This window comes from Oculina patagonica, chromosome 1, assembly GCF_052425735.1.
Source record: "Oculina patagonica isolate OP01 chromosome 1, crgOcupat, whole genome shotgun sequence".
Taxonomy (NCBI): Eukaryota; Metazoa; Cnidaria; class Anthozoa; order Scleractinia; family Oculinidae; genus Oculina; species Oculina patagonica.
The window spans coordinates 44,402,909-44,429,454 of NC_135758.1; the positions used below are offsets into that span (position 1 = coordinate 44,402,909).

General features: G+C 39.3%; 1 protein-coding gene across 8 annotated transcripts; it reads left to right on the forward strand.

The window, feature by feature from the left end:
* Window positions 1-742: 742 nt before the first annotated feature.
* Window positions 743-25,548, forward strand: LOC144633108 (sushi, von Willebrand factor type A, EGF and pentraxin domain-containing protein 1-like). 8 transcript variants are annotated; one of them, XM_078491903.1, is made up of 28 exons: window positions 743-913; window positions 2,397-2,686; window positions 3,130-3,301; window positions 4,261-4,428; window positions 4,810-4,977; window positions 5,413-5,580; window positions 6,829-6,996; window positions 7,120-7,287; window positions 7,919-8,086; window positions 8,418-8,585; window positions 9,010-9,183; window positions 10,766-10,888; window positions 11,366-11,533; window positions 11,793-11,960; window positions 12,117-12,284; window positions 12,764-12,931; window positions 13,572-13,739; window positions 14,461-14,628; window positions 16,196-16,366; window positions 17,171-17,338; window positions 17,416-17,583; window positions 18,228-18,395; window positions 19,266-19,433; window positions 19,933-20,139; window positions 20,718-20,891; window positions 22,689-22,868; window positions 23,385-23,561; window positions 25,220-25,548. In XM_078491903.1, exons 1-28 carry the CDS (start codon window positions 847-849, stop codon window positions 25,402-25,404), a joined length of 4,776 nt encoding a protein of 1,591 aa, XP_078348029.1. In that variant the 5' UTR covers window positions 743-846; the 3' UTR covers window positions 25,405-25,548. The 8 variants fall into 8 exon arrangements, with proteins under 8 accessions (XP_078348029.1, XP_078348042.1, XP_078348036.1 ...); XM_078491916.1 differs by lacking the exon at window positions 14,461-14,628; XM_078491910.1 differs by lacking the exon at window positions 11,366-11,533.
* Window positions 25,549-26,546: the final 998 nt, after the last annotated feature.

Genomic DNA, 26,546 nt, shown 5'->3' on the forward strand with positions numbered 1-26,546 from the left:
ATATTTCAAACAGACGCAATTTTTGACCGTATTATTTTAATTTAAAGCGCTACATGAAAATGATAAGAAAACATCCTGTTTAAGTCTATGCCAAGTCTTTTAGGTATATGAAAGGGGTTCCTTTTTTAGTAAAAGGTATACGAAAGGGGTACAATTACAATTTCTGTTAAAATGGTATATAAAACGGTAAGGGGCTAGAGCTCGGGGCGGAGCCTCTCCGCATAAAACTTTTTTGGGAACCCACCTCCCCCCCCCCCCCCCCCCCCCCCCCCCCCCCCCCACCCAGGGGTTATTGCTGGGAAAGAGGTGTCCGTGTGTCTGAAGGAACACTTTGAAACGGGAATAAATTTTATTTGCCCTTCAACCCTAATGCGTAAGGTTGCGAAAGATTCACCAAAACCATGCGCTGTCGGATTTGAACGATGAAGTGAATGAATTTGTCGTAAACAACAGGTTTCGTTACTCAATCTTCCAACACACCGGCGGCTTGACTTATAATCTCGTGTAAAAACTAATCCCAGAGGCCCTAATGTGTAACTAAATAAAGTAAAAAAAAAATAGTGTAAAAGCATAAAAAAATATTTTGTACGCGACTCAACACACAATATCCCCCCGGCAATCAAATGTGAGTACGTTTTGACAAGTAGATTATTTTCCTGACCCTACCAGAAGCGTCTGTCAGTCGTCACCTACATTGAAACGCGATACAATAATACTGAAACGTCAAAATAAACTCAGCAGTAACTTCGTGCGCGCTGAGCGACTGAAGCAAAGAGTTTTAAATTGAATGCTGCGTGGAGTAATTGGTTGAAATTTACTCTCTCATTTTCGCTTAGAGAAGCAAGTATGGAAATTATTTACCGAGCAGTCTTGTGGGCACTGGTATTCTGCCATCACACATGGTCGCAAGAAGGTGAGAATGGAAATGATTACTGTTGTGGTCACTTAAACCTAAACGAACGAGCCAACTTGTGTTACGTTCCGTTATTTTTGTCTCAAAACCCGTAGACATAGCACGCAAACTTCCCCGAGGCCCCTTAAATCAAGCAATATGAGTGTAGCATTTTATAGCCCAGCGGAACTATAAGCACATGTCTAAACCTACATTGTATGACCTATTTATATTGCTGCTTTGCGACACGTAAAAATAACATAGCACGTGTATCTTTCGGGTTTAAATAGTAGAAGTTTGTTAGGACTTTGCGACCGATCAATCCTTGTCAAAAAATGGAGAAATTGTAATAACAATGATAAGATTACATTAAATGTATTAAACTGCCACGATCGATGATATCTATTCTTAGCTTGCCTCTGAATTGAGCAATAACGAAATAGGGGACATGGCATCATTGATTTTGAGATTGAAAGTATCGAAATGATAGTTTTTGATTAACTTAATATCAAGTGAATAAGTATTTTATTCATCAGTCAGTAATTTGAAATTATTGCCAGTTGATCTGAACTTTTACTAAAAAAACAAGAATCAAAGAAGTCGAAAATGAGTAAGATGATTCAGCGCATGAATGTATACCGAGAATTACATCAAGAATTGACATTGACACGTAGCAAGATATACGACCTAAAGGAAACTATAAGATATAGAAAACTCCTGATAAAATAAAATACATATGTGGCACATGTTTGAAGCTAGCGATGGACTTTCTAGACTTCCTTTAGCAGAAGAAGCGAGTTACGTGCCAAAATGTCTCGATCTCTGGCCCCCTATAATAGCGATGACGTCATTCGAACTGTGTGCCCTCGGCCGGTCTCGTGAAATCGAGTGATCATGTCGGTATGTTGTTCTTCCTGTCGCGTGTGCAACTATTTTATTTTCCTCATCCGATTGCACAATAATCTAAACAAAAGAAATATTAATTATTTAGGATAGTTTAATTCAAGAAATATTTTGAATCAAGTCTCCCATGCACATACATTTGGCATTTTGTATCGCACAAAGTTTGAACAGTGTTATACATGTGCAATAAAATGCGTGTTAGAAGAAAAAAAAAATGCGATTTTCACCCTACCAATCAACATACTGGCCGTTTTTACTCTAGAAAAGGAAAAATCGTCTAGACGGACAAGGCATTTGACGATTTGTTCGTCTAGTGTAAATTTAAGGCGAATTTAAGACGACTTCACGGTCCGTCTAGACGACCAAGTCATCCTCGAAAAATCGTCTCTCTAGGCGGACAAACCGACGGACAAATTTAGACGACTTGTACGTCCAAAATCGTCCCGTTTTCACACTAGGGAGACGATTTGTCTGTCTCAGAGGATTTGTCCGTACTAGTGTAAAAACGGCCACTGTGTTGTTGCTGTTGTCTTGAAATAACCCTAATAACCACTCTATTTATTAACTTGAACACACATTTTTACAAAACATGCTTTTGTAGAGAACTGCGACAACAAACTTGGAATGGAAAGCAAAAGAATTCCAGACGAAAGCATCACAGCATCTTCTGCAAAAAGTGCCGACAATCACTCTGCTTCCTTTGCACGAGTAGACTACCGGAAAGCCTGGTGCTCGGCGCCGGAAGATAAGTCGCCATACATACAAATCAACTTGGACGAGCAAAAATTAATAACGGCGATAACAACCCAGGGAAGCTTCTCTGATGTGAGCTGGTCAAGAAAATATGAAGTCAAGTACTTTGAGAAAGGAAATTGGAAATCCTACAAAGAGGTTAATAAACTTCTCAATATCTCCTTGAATAGACAGTGGACGCATATAAATTGTCCAGTTTGTACTTTTCAAGACCGCTTTTCAAAAAAAAAAGAGATCGATTGTTCTTGTCATATAAGCTATTATTAAAGCAAATCGTTCAGACACTAAGGCGCGGGCCAAGCGTCGAACTTCACATGAGTCGATCCTAATGCAAATGAGCAAAACCGATAATTTTTGCTCATTTGCATTAGGTTCGACTCATGTGAAGTTCGACGTTTGGCCCGGGCCTAAAGGATAAAAGCAAGGTCTTTTTTTCCATGGTGGTTATTGATACTGGTGCGGTTTCCCTCCCCGAGCCATTGTGATCTCTACCAAAAAGGAAGAGAAAATTATAGTCAACGCTTTCAAATGTGTTTTTTTTTTCTCGTTGGCCTTTAATTTATTGTAAGTCATATTCACAGGAACTTACAGGTAACGGAAACAGCGGTGCCTTGAGGAAAAACAAGCTGGAGCCTGCCATCAGGACTCAATCGATTAGGATCTATCCAAAGGAACCATTTTCATTGATGTGGGATATGAGCAATCCCATTCCTTCCTGTCTCAGATTAGAGTTGCACGGCTGTTCTGCACCAGGTACTTGGTGATTAGTATACAGCTAATTCGAGAAAGGTTGTCGAAAAAAAAAAACACAAAAGTGTACGCGACAAGACCGAATGGTGGTCTGGGTATTCACCTAAATTTTACCTAGAAGAAAAGTACAAGTTTGTATTTTTGCACGTGAAGAATTTGTTTTTTCTCTCAGGAGGCCTTTTTCTGTAGCTTTACTTTTACTGTCGCATGTCTTTGAGTTTTTAAAATTCTTCTAAAATTCAGCGTGACTACAATTACCTTGTGTCCACATGTATGAAGAAAAAGAAAACGTGAAATTCGCGTATGTCATGTCGCCATCTTATTAGTATTCAACACGTGCAGTAGCTCTCTACTTCTACCCATACTACCTTTCGGTCTTATCGAGTGCACTTTTGTGCTTTTTCCGAAAACCTTTCTCGAATAGCCCTTATGCATGTTTACGTCAGACTGGCTAGTTTCACCACCAAGCCTCGCTTTCGAAGTGCAAACTTGTAAATTTTATCATAACGAATTCCCAAAGCAGCAAAAATGAAAAGAATATCCACGTGAAAACTGCATGACGGTGGCAGAGGATTGAGAATAATTTGCGTAAACGAGGCTTGGTGGTGAATTTTGAGCTAATGACGTTATCATGCGTAAGGCCTATTAGCTGTATGTGTAATCTTTTGTATCCTGAGGATGCCTGCTTTCATTACGAGTAGCTAAACGTACTTTCTTACGAATCCAACAAAGCAAATTTAAGATATTTTTTAAGATATCTAATCTTCACTTGCGCCAACATTTTGAAGATGAAATAAAAGGTCCATTAACATTCTTAAGAACCCGTTCTCTTGCTAATGTTTATTGTACAGTTTCTCCGTTTGAGTTAAGACTTTGAAATAAAGAATAATTTTGTGAATGACCAGAACGCGATAAACGTTAATACATGTATTTTATCTTGCATTGTTTTTTATTTTGTCCAGCGGATTGTAAGGATCCCGGAAGCCCCTCGAACGGAGTGCGAAGAGGAAATAGTTTTGGTCATGGAAAACAGATAACGTTCGCTTGTGTGAAAGGTTTCGTGCTAATTGGTAGTGAAACGTCTATTTGTCATAAAGGGACTTGGACCCACGCACTTCCCAGGTGCAAAGGTTAGTTTCGTTTGAGTCATACAGTATTTTTTTGGTTTTTTGGTTTGGGGGGGGGGGGGGGGGGGGGGGGGGGAATTTTTCTTATTGACATTCTTTATGAATAGATTAACTATGTGGCTATTCTAATTATGAAGCTCCCTTCCCCACCCCGCTATAAGTAAGTAACTTATGAGCGTTTGCATTATCATCGGCCTCATTTGGTATTCAGTCCAGTAGACATGATTGTGTTTAAAAAAGTTGATCGTTGTGATTACCACAACAAGTAAAGTTTAAGGCACGACTGTTAAGGAAAACTGTTTTAACAACTGTAGCTATTGACTAATGCGCAGCGTTTTATCTTACTAATGTAAACGTTGTTTTTTTTTTTTTACCAATATTTAGCTACTTGTGAAGATCCTGGAGCTCCAGCAAATGGAAGGAGTATAGGAGACAGGTTTATCGAGGGCGTATCAGTGGAATTTACCTGCCATGAAAATTATAGCCTTATAGGTTCATCAATCATCCGTTGTCTTGGAGGAAGATGGAGCTCCTCTTTACCGGAGTGCAAAGGTATAAAGATAAAACAAGTTTCATTATTTGAAGGTCATGCAGCACTTCGCCAACAACACTGACAAAGCCTAGCATGACGACCTTAACAAAAACTGAGGAATGGTACTAGTGGAGGTTCTTTGGTCAGTCAGTCAGTCATTCAGTCAGTCAGTCAGTCAGTCAGTCAGTCAGTCAGTCAGTCAGTCAGTCAGTCAGTCAGTCAGTCAGTCAGTCAGTCAGTCAGTCTATATCAATCAATTCTTGTAACAGTGTAACAAAGTGGTGTTTCTCAGATTAACTGCTTTAAAGGTTTAAATGTTTTTTTTTTAGGGGGGGGGGGGGGGGGAGAGCGTAGACTTGAATGGTTTTGTTATCCTCCTCGCTGGCTTGTGTAAAGGTTGTAACGAACCTGTTCCATATGCAAGAACTGTTTTTTTTTCTTCGTTTTCTTTGCAGCCTCGTGTTCAGATCCCGGCATTCCCCAAAACGGTCAACGAGTAGGCTCGAGTTTTGGACACGGAAAACACTTACAGTTCGTGTGTTATTCAGGATATTGGTTGGTTGGAAGTCAGTTGATTGTTTGTAATGAAGGCAAATGGAGTAATGACATACCCAAATGTAAAGGTATAAAATTGCTGAGTTTGCAATGTTATTTTATAACAGCTGGCTACCTGCAATCTCTATTTCATTTCTCTTAGACACAGAATTACTGTAAGAAGTCAGTTTGCTGTTTGAACACACCTCTCTCGGAAGAAATCATCCGGCTTTATTAAATCGATGAATTGCATTTACGAATATCCATCTTAGCAGTCTACTTTTGCTGAAGAGCTACAATTGTTCTGAAGTAAAGATAACAACCATTCTTCGGTTCCTAGTTTTCTGATTAAAACATTCCTGAAAAAAGTCAAAGGCCCATGACTTGAAATTGTCAGAAGAGGGTTTACCGTTTTTCATTCATTCCGTTGTTTAACCTTATAATGTTAAGAAAATTGCCTTCTTTTGAATTGTTAACTTGGTAAAACTACTGTAGCTCGTGATTTTACTATGATGCAATCATCCAGTAAACGTACTAGCAGTAGTCGCATGATCTTTAGCAAAACTACTGACAACCAGTATTTCTAAATATTGCCAACGTGGCAAGAAATCTAATTTACGTCTCTTTACCGACCTTTCTTGAACTTCTTTGAGACAATTAAGAACGAGATTTTATTTTTAGTTCCTCGAAGTCGTTTTAAACGTTCAGCGCAACGATCCTTATTTACTTAATCTTGATCTGTATTGTACATCAACTTACATGAAGAAGATTAAACAACGTCGAAGATCACTTCTGTGTGTGAGCGGGCGACCGAATTCTAGTTGCCGCAGATTCCCGTGTACAGGAAATCGTGACGAGTTTCCTTCCCTACAGCAAACGAGTTGCTCAAGAGTTAATTTCCCCAAGTTGTGTTATTGTTGTCGTAAAAATCCAGTTCATTTCCCTTCCCGACAGCGAAAAACCTATCGTCACAAGTTTTTTTTTTCAGGTATTTTTTTCCTTACCAAAACTGTAATAAATCACTTTCTATGAGATTGGTGGATGTAGCAGTAGTGTGCTTATGTGGACACTGTGAATGAACAAACAATAAAACAAATATGGCAAATTAAACCTAAACTTAATTAATAGGAGTCTCAACTGGCGAGAGGCGTAAGCCATTTGGCTTTCTATTACATAGCGCGATGAAGGATTTGTACTTTAAGACCACCATCTACAGATTTAGCTTGTGGCAGGACGGAGGATTTGTAACTTGCGTCCCAGCTGACTTTAAATCCTTCGCCCGTTGCTAGGCTTTATGTGAACGTCCAGGCACAAAGTTCTCTGTCCTTTTTTTTCAGCGGTTTGTAGTGACCCAGGAGAACTAGAGAATGGAGTTAGAATCGGCGATGATTTTGGAGAGGGTCAAATGGTAGCTTACAGATGTAATGAGAACTTTAACTTAGTCGGTGCGTCTACTTCCTTTTGTGTGGCGGGAGACTGGAACTCAACAAAGCCAACGTGTAAAGGTATGCTGAACTATCGCAACACGAAAAGGAGTGTGTTCTTGTCGCAACGCTCGAGAACTGTATAGTTCTATTGTCTCTCCTTTTTTCTTCAGCCTTACGACAAATTTCATTTTGTTTATTTAGCTTCCTGTCCTGATCCTGGAATGCCACAAGACGGCAGAAGAATAGGTTCCAATTTTGCTCACGGAAGTGAGGTGACATTCGTGTGCTTTCAAGAATTTAGCCTGGTGGGAAGCCAATCAATGACATGTCATGACGGAAGGTGGAGCTCTCTTGTGCCTGTTTGCAAAGGTAAAACTCCTGAATAAAAACATTTAAACAGGCAGTTTCAATGGCGAAAATCTACTTTTTGTCGAAATGATGCTTTCTAAAGTCTGGTTCTCATGTAATCGGCCCGATCGTTTCTATTGCATCGATCGTTTTCAAATATTAAGACGATCGTTGGCGATCAAAGCGTTTGGAAGGGATCGGGGGTTCTCATATGATCGTCCCGATCGCCTGGTATGAGCGAAAACCGACAAAAAACAATTATTTTAGCCCTAGATCCAACACAATGGCAGCATTCAATGAACGAGCATAACTCGTGGCCTACTATCTTCTCAGTTATCGCAGTTTTACGGGGAATAAGGTAATAAGAAGCTTGAAGGATAGAACATGGGTGATCCAAGCGATCGTGATCGCCCCAATCGCCGCAGGCGTTAACGATCGTCTGATCGTCTGTGTAGTTTTCTCATATAGTCGCCCCGATCGCAAGAAAACGTTTTCAAGTGACAGAGGCGATAAAAAACGATCGGGGCGATTGTATGAGAACCAGCCTTAAACAGACATTCTACACATCTCAAATGACGATAGCTTGCTGACTTATCAAAGCTGATTTTCAATTTCAATTGTTCATATCTCGATAAACTTCTTTCATTACAAGCGTCATGCAGGGACCCAGGCTCTCCTCAGAATGGCGCCAGACTTGGTGACGAGTTTAGTCATAACAAGCGCATCTCCTTCACATGTCTTCCTGGATTTCAGCTGACCGGAAGTCCTACTGCAATGTGCATCAATGGAAAGTGGAGTGCTTCCATTCCTCAGTGCAAAGGTAAGCTTGAGGGTGACGAAAATCAAATACTTGATCATAATTTTAGGAAACAAGCTACGAGTATGAACCAAGTTTCCTAGCCTGACTTAACTAGCCTTTTTACTCGCGTGCTCAAGTTTAATCTCTAGACCCATAAGTCTGGGATTCGACTGACGTCATTTTTTTTGACAAAGATGGCCACGACTGGATAATAAACTACAGGAAAAGTTTTCTGGTACGCAGGGTATGCATAAGGTTTCAAAAAAATATTAAAACCTCAATGACTTAACCACGTAACAGTGTATTCCAGAAAAAGGTTGTCCCACTTTAAACAACCGCGGTTATATTGCAGCTGTTTGTCTCGATCCTGGGACCCCTGTGAATGGAAACAGAATCGGTAATAGCTTCCTTGATGATCAGACTGTGGCGTTTAGTTGCCATCCAGGCCACACGCTGATTGGCTCACAGGTTCTACGTTGTGTGGCTGGAAAATGGAATAATGATAGACCACAGTGCAAAGGTAAGTTTCGAAGTAAATGCCAACAGTACAAATCACGTAAAAGTGTTACAAACTTTTTCAGATCCTAGATACCTTGAAGTTTGGTTCAAGGGGAAAACAGATGAGATTATGGGCTCTTTGTAATTGACTAGCTGATACGTTTAGAAAGCGATCCGAGGTTTAAAGCTACTTACATTCTTAGCTTGGCTAGGCATCCATATCCCTGCTTCAGAGCTGAACTTAGAAAAAATAGTGAATTTTGGTTTGTTTGCATGGCAACTAAGCCACTTTTTCATTATAAGCATTCTTATATTATACCGAGATAGTAACGCAGCAATTGCTGTTGCAACGGTTCTGCTTTTTTCCTTCTGCGTACGATAGAATGATATTTGTTAATTGGGTTAAAACTTACTCCACATTGTTGTTTTTATTGTTTCTATTCAAGTTTCGTGCCCAGGCCCCATTGTTCCTTCAAATGGTCGCATTCTTGGTCCTGAGTCCCGTAGCCGGCATGGGGAACAAGTGACATTTGCTTGTGAATCTGGCTTCAAACTAAAAGGACCGTCAACCATCAGATGCGACAATGGAATATGGAATTCGCCCACACCGTTGTGTATAGGTATAAAAGACGTTTGAAATAGAGCGATTTTCTTTTGACCTTGAAAAACTGTTTTTTATCCTTGATATGGAGATAGACTTGTTCGATTGACCCAACAGAAAGCTGAAAAGGAGGTTTATTAAAGCTTTGCCTTGTGTGTTCGCTAGACCAACCAAAAGCCGCGCGCGTTCACCAATCATACCTCTTACTTCTAGTTCGTTTGTTGTTGTTTTTTGTGTGTGTTCAAGTGCAATCACTTCCAGGGATGCAAAAAATTGCTTCAAATAAAATGTAAAACCAATAGGCTTTGGATACCAAGAGGCTTACTGCGATATGCGAACTTATCAAGCTCTGAAACCTCCGAGGAAACAAATAAATCTAACACATCTAAGTTGAGAGATGAATAAATACATTACAGTCAATTCTCTCCAAGCAGACACCACTAAGGCGGGCACCTTCCTGAGGCAGAGCCCGTCATGGTTGGCTGGCAAGTCCTGGGCGAATTCATTTGTTTGCCTTTAACTAAACTCTCTTTAAGGAGTCTCAATGTAGTTTTTTTAGCCGAAGGGTGGTTGTTTTGAAAATTAAAATTGTCTAGGAAGCCAATGTTCGATTTTTGCCAAAATACACCATAATGATCAAATATGACCAAATTTTAATTTTTTACCCGTCACCAGTTAGTCACAAAGGTTACCATAGCAACGATTGACGTTTTCTTTTGTTCTCAAACAAGCTTGATTTTCTCGAAATCTAGATTGACTCTTGGTGTTTATTTTTTGATATGTTTAAGTTTAATAGATTGACTAACTGTTGACGAAATTTTAGAAAAATCTGTAAGAGCGTTTTCAAGTAAATCAAGAATGAAATTTTCAGAAAAACACTGTTTTAATATAAAATAGGTGCTTTAAAATTGTTTCGTATTATTTGAGCACAGTTACTCTCACTGAAATATAAATACTTACACCATCAAAGACCATTAACTAAAAGCGAAAGACTTTTTGCTTTAATTTGTTAAAATATATCGACTGCCGATTGTAGGAAATTATAATAAAATACCAAAAACTTCATTATTGATTTACTCTAAAACGCTCTTACAGATTTTCCCAAAATTTTGTCTACAGGTAGTCAATCTACTATACTTAAACATATCAAAAAATGAATACCAAGAGTCAATCTAGATTTCGAGAAAATCAAGCTTGTTTGAGAACAAAAGAAAACGTCAATCGTTGCTATGGTAACCTTTGTGACAAAGTGACGGGTGAAAAATTAAAATTTGGTTATATTTGATCATTATGGTGTATTTTGGCAAAAATCGAACATTGGCTTCCTAGATAATTTTAATTTTCAAAACAACCACCCTTCGGTTAAAAAAACTGCATCGAGCCTCCTTAAGGTGGACATACATCTCTCAAAGGCGGACAACCCGATTTTATTCAGAGGTTATACGCTTAGAAAATTATTCTGCATTTGTTTCATTTTTGATTTGACTAATAACACAAGTAGTCGATCTTGTTAGTTTGTGGACTGACTGTAAATCAAACAGGCAATAGTTACAGTATCAGAATAGAAAGTAAAAAGGATTTCCGTTTTCCTTTCCTTCCAGATATTGACGAGTGTTCAGAGGGACTGTCCGACTGTGGCACCAACGCCACGTGCACGAACACTGTGGGCTCATTCACATGCACGTGCAACAAGGGATTTGTTGGAGATGGCGCGACTTGCTTCGGTACGGATTATTGATTTATTGTAACACGTATTATAACTAGTGTGCCCCTGTCAATTGATTTTGTTTCCTTGTTTCTTTTGTTTTTCGTATTGTCTCATTTAATAGTTATAATCTTCTACAGTGTCTGAAAACCCTTGAAGGTGTGGAACAAGGTTAAAATGACTGTTTCTCGTTCATGTCACTTGTAAACATTTCTCCTCTTACGCATACCTATGGTACTGTGTATGTATTGGTTCAATTTTACCCTTGGTAAAATCTGGTATCTTCTTTTGTTTTTAAATTTATTTAGCATATATTACCATACACCAGAACAAAGGCAAATACCAAATTATACTCAGGGTAAAATTGAACCACAACATATATTTTGACGTTACCCGCTACTGGCTCAGAACTGTGCGATATTCTTAGGCTACGAACTACGACATATCTCATTTTTGACTTCACTCGAAACGGTTTGAAATGTTTTATTACTCACAGCAAATTGCAGAAATCCAGGAATTCCACCAAATGGCACAAGGAAAGGCGAGAACTTTGAACATGGGAAAACTGTCAGTTTTACGTGTAATAATGGCTACACGTTGATCGGCAGCAAGTCAATGCAGTGTGGGAATGGAGTTTGGAGTTCATCTCTGCCTCAATGTAAAAGTACGTTAACATAATGTAACTTAGTGAGAAAATTGATCTAGTAAAAAAAACACATCAAAGATGAAGGGATGCATCATCATTTTTTGTTTTAACTTTTATGTTTTCGGCATTGTTAAAACCTAAACCTTCCTCCCCTGTCCTTGCATCGTCCTCGGTTTTGCTGATGTAGCAGAAAAGGTTTCATTAAAAGGCGGAACAAATTGTATTCTCCAATCCAGTTACACAATATTGTGTTAATTTCCGATTTCAAATCGAACAGAGCCTTGCAGTGATCCTGGTGCTCCACAAAACGGTCTCAAGATAGGCAACGATTTCCGGCACGGGATGAAAGTGACGTTTAGATGTCAAGCTACTTTTAAGCTGACTGGTGTTAGCAGCACCACTTGCATGGACGGAGCATGGAGTCACAAAGTTCCCGAATGCTCAGGTAACTGTGAGGTTTTGTATGCTAAATTTAGAGGCGAGTACTACAGGTGCCTTTTGAAATTGCAGAACAGACAATAAAGCAATAGTGTTTTACGAAAATATAGAGAGACAAAACGTTTCTCATCTTTCTTTATTTAATCCGTAACTTTACTCTCAGCAAGTTGCAGAAATCCAGGACGTCCAAGAAATGGCGCAAGAAGGGGCGACAATTTTGAACACGGACAAAGAGTTAGCTTTACGTGTAACAATGGCTACACGTTGACAGGCAGCCAGTCAATGCAGTGTCGGGAAGGAGTTTGGAGTTCATCTCTACCTCAGTGTAAAAGTAAGTTAACATGATCAGCATGCAACTTAGTGGGCAAATTGATCTAGAACAAAACTTTTACATCGAAGAAAAAGGCAAAAGCGTCATTAACAGTCAATGCTCCCGTAAGTAGACACTTAAAAATCAGGAAAAGTGTCCTTGGCGGGGGCGGGTCGCTTATGGGGCATGATCTACGTAAGGAGCAATTATCAGTGTAAGGGATATGCAATCGTTTGCAGTTATCAGGAGCTTTCACACTCACACTAAACATGTAAGTGCAAAAACAGCAACTACTTTATGTTTTTTAATTCATGTCGAAACCAACAAATGTCCACTTTAAAATCATTGTGAAGAACGGCGGCGTGAAGCTTATTTACAATATACTCCTAGCTGCTAATGCTACAGAAACCGGCATAAGCTCGTTTATGCGGCATGATCCACGTAAGCGGTAACTAGTTACATTTAAGTTGTCTTAATGTTGCCTTTTTTAAATCCTACAGAGTCTTGCAGCGATCCTGGTGCTCCACAAAACGGTCTCAAGATAGGCAACGATTTCCGTCACGGTATGAAAGTGATGTTTAGATGTCGAGCTACATTTAATTTGACTGGTGTTAGCAGCATCACTTGCATGGACGGAGCATGGAGTCACAAAGTTCCCGAATGCTTAGGTAACTGTAATGTTTGACATGCTTAACCCTTTACCCCCCCCAAAAAGTTAACCCGATATCCATATATGATACACCATGTAAAAGTTCTTGATCAGAAAATTTCATAAAGCACTTGAACAAATAAGAAGGAAGTTACAGTTTTGAAAGAATTTTGTTGAAACATTAAAAAGAAAAAGATTTTAAAAATATTTCTCTCCGTTATAGTAGGTATACCCTCAAACTATAGCTTATTGTGCACTTCTCAGTTTACTGGTAAATTTCAGCAATGTTGCATGGCACTTATGTGTCTTATGTGTAAAAAAAGTTGCAAAAGTTATAGGGGTGGTCAATCATGTTACAAATAAGGGGGAGGTACAATTTTATGCTTTCAACATGCAGATCTTTTGAAGACAAATGTGGTGTCAAAAATTCAAATAAATTGGACAAATATTGACCAAGTTATGGCACTGTGTGCCAATTGGCACTTTTAGGGGTTAAAGGGTTAATTCAAAGGCGGGCAATGAAGGTACCTTTGAAATTACAAAATAGACAATAAAGCAATCGTGTTTTCCAGAAATAAAAACAGACATGAAATATATTTCAGTATTTATTTCATCTAATGAAAATTTTATATTAATTTACACAAGTCGTTTACTCTTAGCAAGTTGCAGGAATCCAGGGCGTCCAAGAAATGGCGCAAGGAAAGGCGACAATTTCGAGCACGGACAAACTGTCAGCTTTACGTGTAACAATGGCTACACGTTGATCGGTACCAATTCAATGCAGTGTCGGAAAGGAATCTGGAGTTCATCTCTGCCTCAGTGTAAAAGTAAGTAGGTCTTCTTTTTCAGTGATTACAACAGTTATTATTGTACGTTCACCTTGAATTGGTGACACCCAGGTAATACTTTATTGCTATAAAACTTATCGATGTTCGTGAGAAAAAAACGGACATCACAAGTTATGTCAGAGGATGAGAGAAATATCTTGGCCTCTACAAATTTGAAAGGAAGAGAATTCCTTCTTACGTAATGAATGGCATTCGTTTCCACAATGAAACGACTTGATAGTAATAAGATACACTTAACTTACTTTCCGAGCGGTAGGGAGGTACTTGACTCTCGTTTGGGTTAAGGGGTGCCGCTGTATGCACCTCCCTGTGAAGGACAACGCCCTATGCTTTAAGACCCTTTTTAGGACAAAGGACAACATACGCACTCTCTTGTTTACGTAAGAAATTTATTGGCAATTGTAATTACATTTTAAGGTCCACTAGCACTATCCTTGATGTACCATGCATTGACATGCGAACACCGATCAATAATATACGTCTCCAATTTGGGGTTGCTTAATACTCGACGATAGTCTTGCAACCACACCCTGTGCATTTCCTTGTTCCTTGATGCCGGGGTAGACAGGCATCTTTTTGCTTTCCGTCGATTCTACTGCGCAATTTTATGTCTGGCCACAAAAGTTAGCTGAGCTCTAATTTAACTCTGGAAAATGCAGTCAAACCGGCTACTAATAGCTTTTATACATTAATTTTGCAGAGTCGTGCAGCGACCCTGGTAAACCACAAAACGGTCGCAGGATAGGCAGTGATTTCCGTCATGGAATGAAAGTGACGTTTGCTTGCCAACCTAATTTTCGGTTGGCCGGTATTAGCAGAATCACGTGCCTCGACGGAGCATGGAGTAACAAAGTTCCCGTATGCAAAGGTAACTGGCTGCAGAGATGTGCAGTATAGATGAAAAATTAGGGGCAGTTATCGCGGTATTTATTCTCTAGTTTAATTTATGTAGTCGTTTGTGTTCTAATTGGTTTGTTCGATTCCCTGAAAATATGACAATAACAGCAACAAATAAGTAAACAAACGAACAAACAAACAGGCTAACGCCTGCAAGACTTCGGGAAACAGTGTAAAACGTGAACGTCAGTTCCTTTCATTTAACTTTTGCCACTTTAAATAGACTTTGATTGCTATACAGTGGAACCCTTCAAGATCGAACATCCTTGGCATTAAAGTACGTTATTAAGGTGTGTTCCAATTAAAAAAAAAAACAAGAGCTCTTAGAGCTTACAACTGCGCTGGTCTCGTGAGCACTTTAGGGGAGCCATGTGGGGGCACCCCCCCCCCCCCTATTCCCTTTACCTGCGTCGAATAATGTTGCGACTGACAAACAAGATGGTAAGAAAACACCTTGCGTGACATTTCATGGTTGACTAGTTCCATCCGAAATTAAATATTTTTCTTATATGCTAATGGCGGAGAAATTTAATTCCCACGATCCTGATCCGTGAAACAAAAAATCTTTTAAATCAGCATTGAATTACCGTTTAAAGATTTAATAACCAGCTCCGAAAATGGAATATTGGAGCAAATAATTAAATCAAATTTGAGAAGAACACTAGACCTGTGTTTTGCTGAATGGGAATTCCCCGGGGAATTAATTCACCAATGACGTAACCTTTGCAAGTCAGGGCATGTTTTTCTCAGTGGTTTTCCATCAGATTTCAGAAATCCTATAGATGACACAGCTCCAAAAATAAATAACGCTAAAAAGTCGAACATTTCACACCGTAACATGCTAAGTTTAGATCAGAGGATTTGTTTAGTTTCCGTTTGTAGCAGATTTAAAGCTTTCAGCGCATTGCGTGATTCTTGCCGATCAGTGCCTTGTGAAAGTAAAAATTTGCTAACGCCAGCACATTCCAGGACACAAACGTAATGTAAATAAATGTAAATTCTTGCCCGCTAAAGCGTATTTTATTAAAGCGTGAAATTTTAGTGTTTTCTTCGATTCAAACGCTTCAAAATACTTCACACTGAATTTTCTAAGTAAAGATTAATGGATTCGCAAAGATTTGAAAGGTAGCTGATAATAGCTTTGAAAAATTACGTGACTCGAGGTCTAGCCGATCGAAAGTGAAACTTGTCATGTCAGCACATTCTTTTACACTAACGTAATGGTATTTATTCACAGATTCTGGCCCGCTAAAATATATTTTTCTTTCGACGCATGAAAATTTAGAATTTTCTTTAAATAAAACGCTTCAAAATCAGACATCTCACGCTAAACATGCTTATTAAGACCAAAGCATTTGAAAATTTCCCATTGGTAAGTTTTTTCTAGCTTTTAAAGCGTGCGTGACCCGAGCCTGGCCGAGCGGGGGCATCAGTCTGGTCACTGAGAAAAAAAAAAAAAAAAAAGGACGTGCAGAACATGAACTGCGTGCGCAGTTAATAATGTAGCATTTTTGACTCATGTCGTATTCTTGTTCTAGCTGTTTGCAAGATTCCCGCGAAGATGAATGACGGGGTTGTATTGACTGACAAATTTGATAATAAGGCTATTATCTCGTTCACGTGTAACCATGGATACAAGTTAATAGGATCACGTGTGCTACGCTGTGTTGGTGGTCAATGGAATGACAGCATTCCAAGCTGTCGTAAAGGTAACTCTCCTTTGTTATGTTAAAAATTATTTATCTTATAAAATGGTGTGATCATCAATCTATAAGTAACAGAAAGTGTAACATTCACTAGTCTTTACGGTCATACTATTGAATCAATTGATTCAATAGTATGACAGGAAAGGCCAAGAATGAGCTTCTCGAGTTACAATCAATCATTTTCTATGCATCTAGAGAGAAATCCAGGCTTTCCCTGCTCCAGTGTAACATTCACTAGTCTTTACGGTCATACTATTGAATCATATGTCTAAATTTATCAAAACCGGGTCAAAGAAAAGTGACGTCAGTATTCTTGAACAAGTACGTTACTGCGCGAATTGGCTTAAAACGCCACAAGAAAGGGGGAAAAAAAGAAATACAGCGCTGAAAGGTAGAGAAGAGAGAGGAGAAGAGAAAAAAAGACTGACATTCCCTTTAGTTTTTATATCATCGAGTTTGCCTTTACAGCGATTTGCGCTTAAAACGGTGAAAATTTCCTTGACCTGGTTTTGATAAATTCAGACATATATATAATAACGGGGTAGCCTTCGTGTTGCGTTTCTGAAAGTGTGCTCCTTTTTTGAAAGGCCTATGAGTTGGAACCACCGATGGCTAAAGCGATCATTTTTTGTCGTAATGAGCGAACGTCCATAGAATGTTTCAGACGGCAATTAGCAGTTTATGGCACCCAAGTACAATAGGTTTTTTAAAGTTCTTCCAATGCTGTAACTTGATCATCTTCCATATTTTTCCTGGTAACAAGATCGCATTTAACTTAGTTGTGCAATTGGTGTTTTCAATATTTAGATGTCTGTCCAAGTCCCCCAAGACTTGTACACGGCTCCCACGATGGTAATGACTTCAGTAATGGCAGAAACGTGACATACTCATGTGACCCGCAGTATGTGTTGGAAGGAACGGCTGTCGTGACATGCGTGGACGGACAGTGGCTTGGACAAATCCCAGTATGCCGAGGTAAATAACTGTGTTTCATGTAACAATCCCAGAAAAAAGTTGTTTGTTCGCACTGATTTTTTTTTTTTAACTCTTAGCTCCCTGCCAACCCCCAACTCGACCAGCAAATGGCTTTATGTTCGGCGAAAACTTTCAGCACCAGAGTAGTGTACAGTTCTGGTGCGTTGAAGGCTTTATTCTGCATGGTTCATCGGTCATCCAGTGCACTGATGGAAAATGGGATTCCCCAACTCCTGTTTGTGAAGGTAACATTACTTTAGAATATTCTGTGTCTAAGGGATTGCGAGGAAACCAAACATTCAGATCTTGCAGAAAAACTTAAACAACGTTGTCTCGCGTCAGCTAAAGCGCGCTGTATTCCAGTTTGAGATACGAGATATGTTGGTTGCAAGGGCATACTAATCTCTACCTTTCTAATGATATGAAATCTTAGGGTAAACTCGTTTCATTAAATTTACAATACAACCATTTTTTACGACAGAAATGAAGTGTTTTGGCAAATGAATTGACAAGCATATTTTTTGTTTTGTTTTTTATTAAGGTTAGATTGTAGGTTCGAGTCATTGTCGGTCGTACTTTTTTTGCAAGAGTTATTATCAAAACAATTAGTAAGTTTTTTGTGAAGAAACCTTTGCACTCTGTTAAAAACCACATGCCAGAAGGGCCACCCTAATTCATAAAATAATTATACGGTCTGGGCCCGGTCTTTTAAAGCGTAAAAAAACGCTACCCACCAGATAAATCGTTTTCTCGCGGATCTCGCGGATAAATAAATGACAAAACACATTACTCTTTTTACTGGGTAAAAATTATCCGGTAGATAGTGTTATCCACCATTCTTTGAACGAACGGGGCCTGTTGGTTTTGATATTCCGCACTCTATTTTCAGTCACGTGTCAGCCCCCCGCCAACATTCCGCATGGCTCATACAGCGGAAGCGAGTTTTCTGTTGGAGATAGCATCACCTACACATGTGACGATCAGTACTTTTTGGACGGCGTGTCTGATATCACGTGTATCGATGGGCGATGGAATGGAACTCCGCCAATCTGCAGAGGTAAGGTGATTTGAAATTAAATGTAACCTCCTTCACCCAGTTGAATTTCTCACAAGTAAAACTGGAAAACAACCTACATAGGCTCTAGCTATTTATGTACTAGAATATTTGAACCAATGAATGTAATGATATACTAGTTATACAACGCTTTCGATTGGTATTTTATGGAATATCCCTCGAGTCACTTGTATTTAATTTTCTCGGTATACACACGAGCCTTTTGAGTCGATAACCACTATAGAAGGCGGAGGGACCAGAAGTTAAAGGTATGGGAAGCAGGAAGTTTAATTGCCCTCTGCTTTCACCCTCATCTAGCTCCCCCCCCCCCCCCCCCCCCAACCACCCACATAGCACTTGGTAGGAAGAGAATACGTGTGAGAAATTAGACATTAAGATATATACCAAAAATGGCCGCAATACGAATCATCACTCATTCATCCTCTTCGCTCCTATTAGTGGAGCATAAGGCTACCCAGCAACGTCTTCCAACCCTCATGGTCTTTTGCTCGCTGTTCCACCTCATTCCACCTAGTCCAGCCCAGGTCTTTACGCTCGCCTTCCACAGTTCTTCTTCACGAAGTCTTGGGTCTTCCAATACGCATCATATCAGGTCTATTCAAAACCTAAGTCCTTATACGCATCATATCAGGTCTTATTTGACTTGCAAAAGAATACATTATCTATCCATCCAATAAGGCTACGCTGAAATATAAACGGAAAGTACTTGCGCGCTATCTTGCCACAAAAAAAGCAACTTCCTCAGGAAGCCTTTTAGAACGGATGACCAGAGCAGTCTTTTATGCCCAAAAGATGTTCTTTTTCAGTTCCTTTTGAACCCGTTTATGCATATATTTCCTTGTTATTTTTTAGCTCCATGTCCCCCTCCAGTTGCCCCGGTTAACGGTTTTGTGTTCGGCGACAACCACCAGCATCATAGCTCTGTCCAGTTCTTTTGCAAGAAAGGTTTTACATTGCGCGGGTCGGCGTCCAGTCAGTGTTTTGATGGAAAGTGGGACTCGTCAACTCCTCATTGCGAAGGTAAATTTACATCTATTTGTTTTTACAGCATAGTTTATTATTGTTTGGGTTAGGTCGTGATTACAGTAGGAGCCCTGATACTGTATCTAGGCTCAAACAGGGAACTATTTCAACTTCTTCCTCCGGCATTATTTCTTCCTTTTTGTAGAACACCTTGGTACTCGCAGAAATTCCGCGCTGACTAAGAACCGTCCGTTATCTCATACCCGCGTACAAGGCCATTGCTTGAGCTCACACTGATGCCCATGCATCAAGTGCGAACGCGACTTAATCTATTTTAAACCAAACGATTTGACGCTATATAAAGGTTGGGAAGCGACAGCTAAGCATACTAAGCTTTACATACGAGGCGCAAGAAGGCCAAAACGCTTGTACGCAGCTAATACTGTCTAATAATTACTTAATAACGCCTTTTTCTTACCATACGAAAACGTTTTTTTTATTGCGATAAACCAAAAACTAACCAATTGATAACATTTCCCCTGTCTGTGTATTTCAGCACCTTCGAATCCTAAATCATGCCGAAGGCCATCACCTCCGCTGAACGCGCATTTCCGGTTGGCCTCGCAAGCCCCGAGAGAATGGTTTTCCAACAACGAGAGAGTGTACTATCAGTGTGACGCAGGATATTTTCAAAGTGGCTTCTCCATTCAACGTTGCGTTAAAGGGCAATGGTCTCCTGCTAAACCGCTGTTCAAGTGTATTGGTTAGTATATCTGGTCTCTTTTATGATGTAAGAATGTGAACAGCAACGACAACAACAGCAGCCGCAACAACAACAACAGCAAAACGCGCCACGTGTCACAGCCAAAATTGAAAGATATCTCCTCGGTATCCCCCCCCCCCCCTTTTTTAAAGAAAGAAAATGCGTTTTGCGATAGCACGTGCAGACTTCTCCCTTCACGCAAATGAATTGCTAAAGAGATTTCTTGATGCAAAGAACCGCCTATTATGAAGTTTGACACCGTGGCAAAGATCTCCCAGACAGAAAGGTCTTTGGGAAAATAGTTGAAATGAAATTAACGGAAGGTCGCTATTTGATTCTCGTAACAGATAATGTTTGCAGACAGACTTGTTCATGTGTTTTCGCCACTTAGAATTATTTTATAGTTCCATTTTCCCCGGCCCAATTAGTTCTTTAGATGTTAGTTAAAATCAATATATGGATACGATATGAGTTGCATTCTAACCTGCCGATATTAACTTTAGCGATGGCGTTCAAACGGACATCACTGCAGTCAGTTGCATGTTGACGAATTTTTGGTTCTTCGTATTCACTTTTAGCAAGAACATGTGGTCACCCAGGAATTCCAGTACATGGCAGTATAGACAGTTATGTGTTCACGTATAATAGCACAGTAGAGTACTCGTGTGAGAAAGGTTATACACTTGTTGGATCCAAACTACGCACTTGTCAAGCTAACCAAACTTGGAGTGGAACAGAACCTCAGTGTACAAGTAGGTTTGGTTCAATCATTTTTACAACGCAAATAAAAATTTGCACCAATCATCATCATCATCATCATCATCATCATCATCATCATCATCATCATCTCCGTGTCCTGCATCTTCACTGTTATAGTAATCAGGGGACATTAAAGGTCCCACACATTTATCGCAAAGGGTAGGGCATCGAGTTCCCGGTATTGTGGCCTAGCCTCTTTCCGAAATTACATTGGGGGCATCTGCATTCTTTGTTAACTGCTTAATGCAGTCTGGTCAAAGTCCCCCGCAAAGTGTTGTAAAGCGCATTGGGTGTAAGGAAATGCACTTTATAAGCCAAACTGAAATTAGATTAACAAGTGCGGATTTGGTAGTCTGATTGTTTTATAAGTTTATGTCGCAAGTATAATAGCCGGGACCGACGAAGTAGTTCTTGAGACTCAGACTTAAATTTCTAAGACTTGTTTTAGCGAATCTAACAAAATATATTCGATATATATGTTTTCGTTTTTATGCCAAATAGTTCATTGTCTCTCCCTCATGTCATTTTACTTCTCACTTTCAATAACTCGTTCATTCGTGCATCCATCCATTCATTCGTTTCTCGTTCGTTCGTTCGTTCGTTCGTTCGTTCGTTCGTTCGTTCGTTCGTTCGTTCGTTCGTTCGTTCGTTCGTTCGTTCGTTCGTTCGTTCGTTCGTTCGTTCGTTCGATCATTCATTCATTCGATCATTCATTCATTCGTTCTTTTCGGTTCGATCGTTCCTTGCTTCGTTCATACCAGAAGAACCACTGTCGCAATTCAGAAAAGCAACACAGCTCACTAACCCTGCGAAGCCGGTTCATAATCTGGCCGGCGTTTTTTCGTTTTTCGTTTGTCGTTTTGTCGGTAAATCGTTCCAGACCCACGCGGCCCAGCCGGCTCCTTGGTCACGGTCACGCAAGATTTGATGTTTACTAGCGATCACTCGTTTAATATGAAAACTCTGCTCTCTGTTTAGAGTTAAATGTATATTTTTGTGTCATTCGAGTGTTTTACCAGAAGAGAGGACTAAATAATCACATAGCGAAACCAAAGACCGCTTGGACATGTCCAAGCTATTTAAAACTACCACTACGTCGAACCCATGCCACGCGATCGCTTGCCTGTAGCTTTAAATAATCATTCACCTATTTTAAAAATATTTACGAATACTCTGCGCTCTGTTTGTGTGAAATATTTATTTTTGTGTTAATCGAGCGTTTGGCTCGGAGCGAGTACAAGTCATACAATTTAGCCGGAACGTGTTGAATGTTGAAAAACAACGACTTGTTTTCTGGATATTCCAATTTTGTTTTGAGTTTATTTTGGAAATCGAAACGAAAATTGCAAGCTCATCAAGAATGTGTCAAGGCATGGGAACACGTCATCGGGCCAGGGGAATTACCTGCTTGATTACCTTTATTTATACTTGCAAAAGCTCGTCGGACGACGCTAAACGAAGAAATGGACTTCTTTTTAATGCCATTCATGAACTGGTTTGAGTTTATTTTATTGAACAGTCGGAACAAAATAATTTTTTGCATGCGTAAGCAGGAATTTATCCGGCATGCGGTAAATGAAATTCATGTCACGCACACTCCGTGACTCTCACAAACACGATTTGTGTGTTTCTCAAGTGACGGCTTTTTTAAAGATTTTTTACTGTGCGGCGCTGTGCCTTCCTTGCCAAAGAACTGAAAGAGATGGTCAAGCATTAACCGCACGGTTACAAACTGCTTGAAGTTCTTGTTCGTTTGTTTACATTTGCTGTTTCTAATTTATCTCGTTTAGCGGTAAACTGTGGTCCCATTGCTGCGCCTGCTAATGGAGAGAAGATCATAGAGACCTCTACATTCCTTAATGGCCAAGTAACTTTCCGATGTGTTGGACTGCAATTTAAATTGGTGGGACAGGCTACACGAAAATGTCTTGCAAGTGGGCAATGGAGCGGCACCCAGCCATCGTGTGAATGTATGTCAATGCAAACATAATTATATTAAGAATAGTGTGTTTTAAAGCGGTTTTCACTTGAGTGTCTAAAAATAATGTGCGTTTGCCTTTTTTTTTTTTTTTTTTGCAATACTACGCTCAGTGATTGATTTAAAAATCTCGCGCTACTTTCTTAGCCAATCAGAACTCAAACCAAATCTAATCGTGACTCGCTCGCATACGCTTTCCCGCGTTTCGTGCTTGCGGCATGTACTTGCTTTGAGTTTTGATTGGCTGTGTTCTTTGTGATTGGCCAGAGTAAACACGTTGCTTTTGGTTTTACGACGCTCAACTGAAAACTGCGTCAAGAGACTTAATAAGCGATTACTTTTTTTCACTTTTCGTACTTCTCTTATAGCAAGGAGGGGGACAAGGCGTCTTTTAATTTTGGAGCCAAAAGACAATTACCTATCGGGAGAAGGGGGGGGGGGGGGGGGGAGGGAGGGATGTTTCCAACATTTTAAAGACTGGCTAATTTCTCATTGTTTTGGTTTTCAGTAATTTCTTGCGGCGATCCAGGAACTCCTATTAACGGCATCAGGACTGTTCGTCGTGGTTTCTACTACAGTGGCTCTGTGGAATTCAAATGCGACAGAAAATACAAACTTGACGGTGCATCAAGAATCTATTGCACAAGAAGCGGAAGCTGGAGCAAACCTAAACCGAGGTGTCTAGGTAAGTAGGAGACTACATACCCGCATTTGCACTAGCTTTTAGTGTTACATGGGTCGAAATAGGGACACTTTCAAGATATTTCTGTTGAGAATAAATCGAGAAGGATTACATTAGAGTCAGCAGTCCAAGATTCGTCTTCTCCAATCATGGTAAAACTTTTAATAGTTAGCCATAAGGGGTTTTCAGTCTAATTGTCAATCCGTTTCTACCATTCATACTAAAACCTTAAGCTGCAAAACTGTAAAAACATACGATGAATGGCATTCAAACGGTAAATATTGTTTTTATTTTGCTGTATGTGTAAGTTAAATGTTATGCAAGTTAAATGGCTCGAAATAAGGGGACTTAAAAGATAATTGTGCTGGAAATAAATCAAGAAGGATTACATCAGAGTCATCAGTCCAAGATTTGTCTTTTCCAATCATGGTTAAACTTTTATTAGTTAGCCATAAGGGTTTCTTAGTCTTATTGCCAATCCGTTTGTACCATTAGTACTAAAACCTAAACATGCAATACTGTAAAAACATACGATGAATGGCATTCAAACGGTAAATATTGTTTTTATTTTGCTGTATGTGTAAGTTAAATGTTATGCAAGTTAAATGGCTCGAAATAAGGGGACTTAAAAGATAATTGTGCTGGAAATAAATCAAGAAGGATTACATCAGAGTCATCAGTCCAAGATTTGTCTTTTCCAATCATGGTTAAACTTTTATTAGTTAGCCATAAGGGTTTCTTAGTCTTATTGCCAATCCGTTTGTACCATTAGTACTAAAACCTAAACATGCAATACTGTAAAAACATACGATGAATGGCATTCAAACGGTAAATATTGTTTTTATTTTGCTGTATGTGTAAGTTAAATGTTATGCAAGTTAAATGGCTCGAAATAAGGGGACTTAAAAGATAATTGTGCTGGAAATAAATCAAGAAGGATTACATCAGAGTCATCAGTCCAAGATTTGTCTTTTCCAATCATGGTTAAACTTTTATTAGTTAGCCATAAGGGTTTCTTAGTCTTATTGCCAATCCGTTTGTACCATTAGTACTAAAACCTAAACATGCAATACTGTAAAAACATACGATGAATGGCATTCAAACGGTAAATATTGTTTTTATTTTGCTGTATGTGTAAGTTAAATGTTATGCAAGTTAAATGGCTCGAAATAAGGGGACTTAAAAGATAATTGTGCTGGAAATAAATCAAGAAGGATTACATCAGAGTCATCAGTCCAAGATTTGTCTTTTCCAATCATGGTTAAACTTTTATTAGTTAGCCATAAGGGTTTCTTAGTCTTATTGCCAATCCGTTTGTACCATTAGTACTAAAACCTAAACATGCAATACTGTAAAAACATACGATGAATGGCATTCAAACGGTAAATATTGTTTTTATTTTGCTGTATGTGTAAGTTAAATGGCTCGAAATGAGGGGACATAAAAGATAATTGTGCTGGAAATTAATCGAGAAGGATTACATCAGAGTCATCAGTCCAAGATTTGTTTTCTACACAAATCATGAAACCAAAACAAGCTAAAGACGCTAAAGAAGTTTAAAGTTTAGATAAAAAACTGGCGAAGGCTTACGAAAACCGTAGATAAATTCTTATTTCTAAATACAAACCCTTTCTCACTCGTGTCTTTGTTTTAATTTCTAGCGCCTTGCTCGAACCCAGGCACGCCCAAACATGGTCGACGAACTGCAAGTGACTTCAGACATAACAGAACCGTACGGTTCTATTGCAACAGGAATTTTCGATTGGTTGGTGCGAACAAAATAACATGCAACAACGGACAGTGGAGTGATACATTGCCCACATGTCAGAGAACCCGATTTGTGTAAAAACGAATCACAGTACATGACGGATAGAAGTCGCTAATAACTAATGTTTAAAGTATAAATGGTGTATGGATAGTAATTTTTAAAATCGCTTTATGTTTTTGCGTTTTATTGTAACATTAAAAATACATTTTTATATTTATCTTACACCTTTGGTTTGCCTTGTACTATTCTTGCTGCGCTTTATCTTCGTCTGAGTCCAGAGGCTTAGACGGTAAGGGATCTCGTACCAGTGTCCCATCTCCTAACATAATGTAATGGATCTAGGACGAGCAGGGGTGACGCAGTGATGAGAGCGCTCGCCTCCCATCAATGTGGCCCGGGTTCGATTCCCGAACCTGGCGTCATATGTGGGTAGAGTTTGTTGTTGGTTCTCGTCCTTGCTCCGAGGGTTTTTCTCTGGATTCTTCCGTTTTCCTCCCTTGCAAACACCAACACTTCCAAATTCCAATTTGATCGGGAATACACGCCCCCACAAGCTTATGACTTTAATCCTCACCGTGTCTAAATAAAGGTAATATATCATTATTTTTTTACCTTTGTATTCGAGACTAAGACGAGAAAACCGACATTTAATAAAACAAGTTAAAAACGAAAATTCGCATTTTGTGTGTGAATGGCATTAAGCTTAAAAAAAACTAATAAGGGAGACTATTGATACATTAAAATATATCTTAGCTACATAAAAAAATTAATTGGAGCGAAGCAACAAACCATTTATCCAAATATTACAGTACCTCAACCTGAAGTATCAAAACTTTATCAATGTTTATAATTAATTAAATAACGTGTTTCGTGGGAAGTGGGCTCGATAAGATGTAGCCCAATATACAGAACAATGCCTTTAAACAGCGATCAGCCTAGAAAATGTAACATATAAAACATGAGAGAGAGTGTGTTTCACCATTCATTTCGAAAGAGAGTTAGAAAATACGACGATCTTAGATGTGTTTGAAAATGTGCATGAAACACTCTCTCGAGAAAACGGGGAAAAAAAATTGTAAAAATCGATGCTGATTAAAGCCCTGTCCACACTAAACTGGGTAAATTTGAAAACGCATCTTTTTTTCTCCGGATAGGCCAACCGTCCACACTAAAACGGCGTTTTCGGTCACCGAAAACGGAACTTTTCAAAAACGCTGTCC

Coding starts and splice junctions, on each gene's coding strand:
- LOC144633108 (XM_078491903.1), top strand. CDS start 847: ATGGAAATTATTTACCGAGCAGTCTTGTGGGCACTGGTATTCTGCCAT. Junction 8,586..9,009: donor TGATAGACCACAGTGCAAAG/GTAAGTTTCGAA, acceptor TTTCTATTCAAG/TTTCGTGCCCAGGCCCCATT. Junction 20,140..20,717: donor ACCGCTGTTCAAGTGTATTG/GTTAGTATATCT, acceptor ATTCACTTTTAG/CAAGAACATGTGGTCACCCA.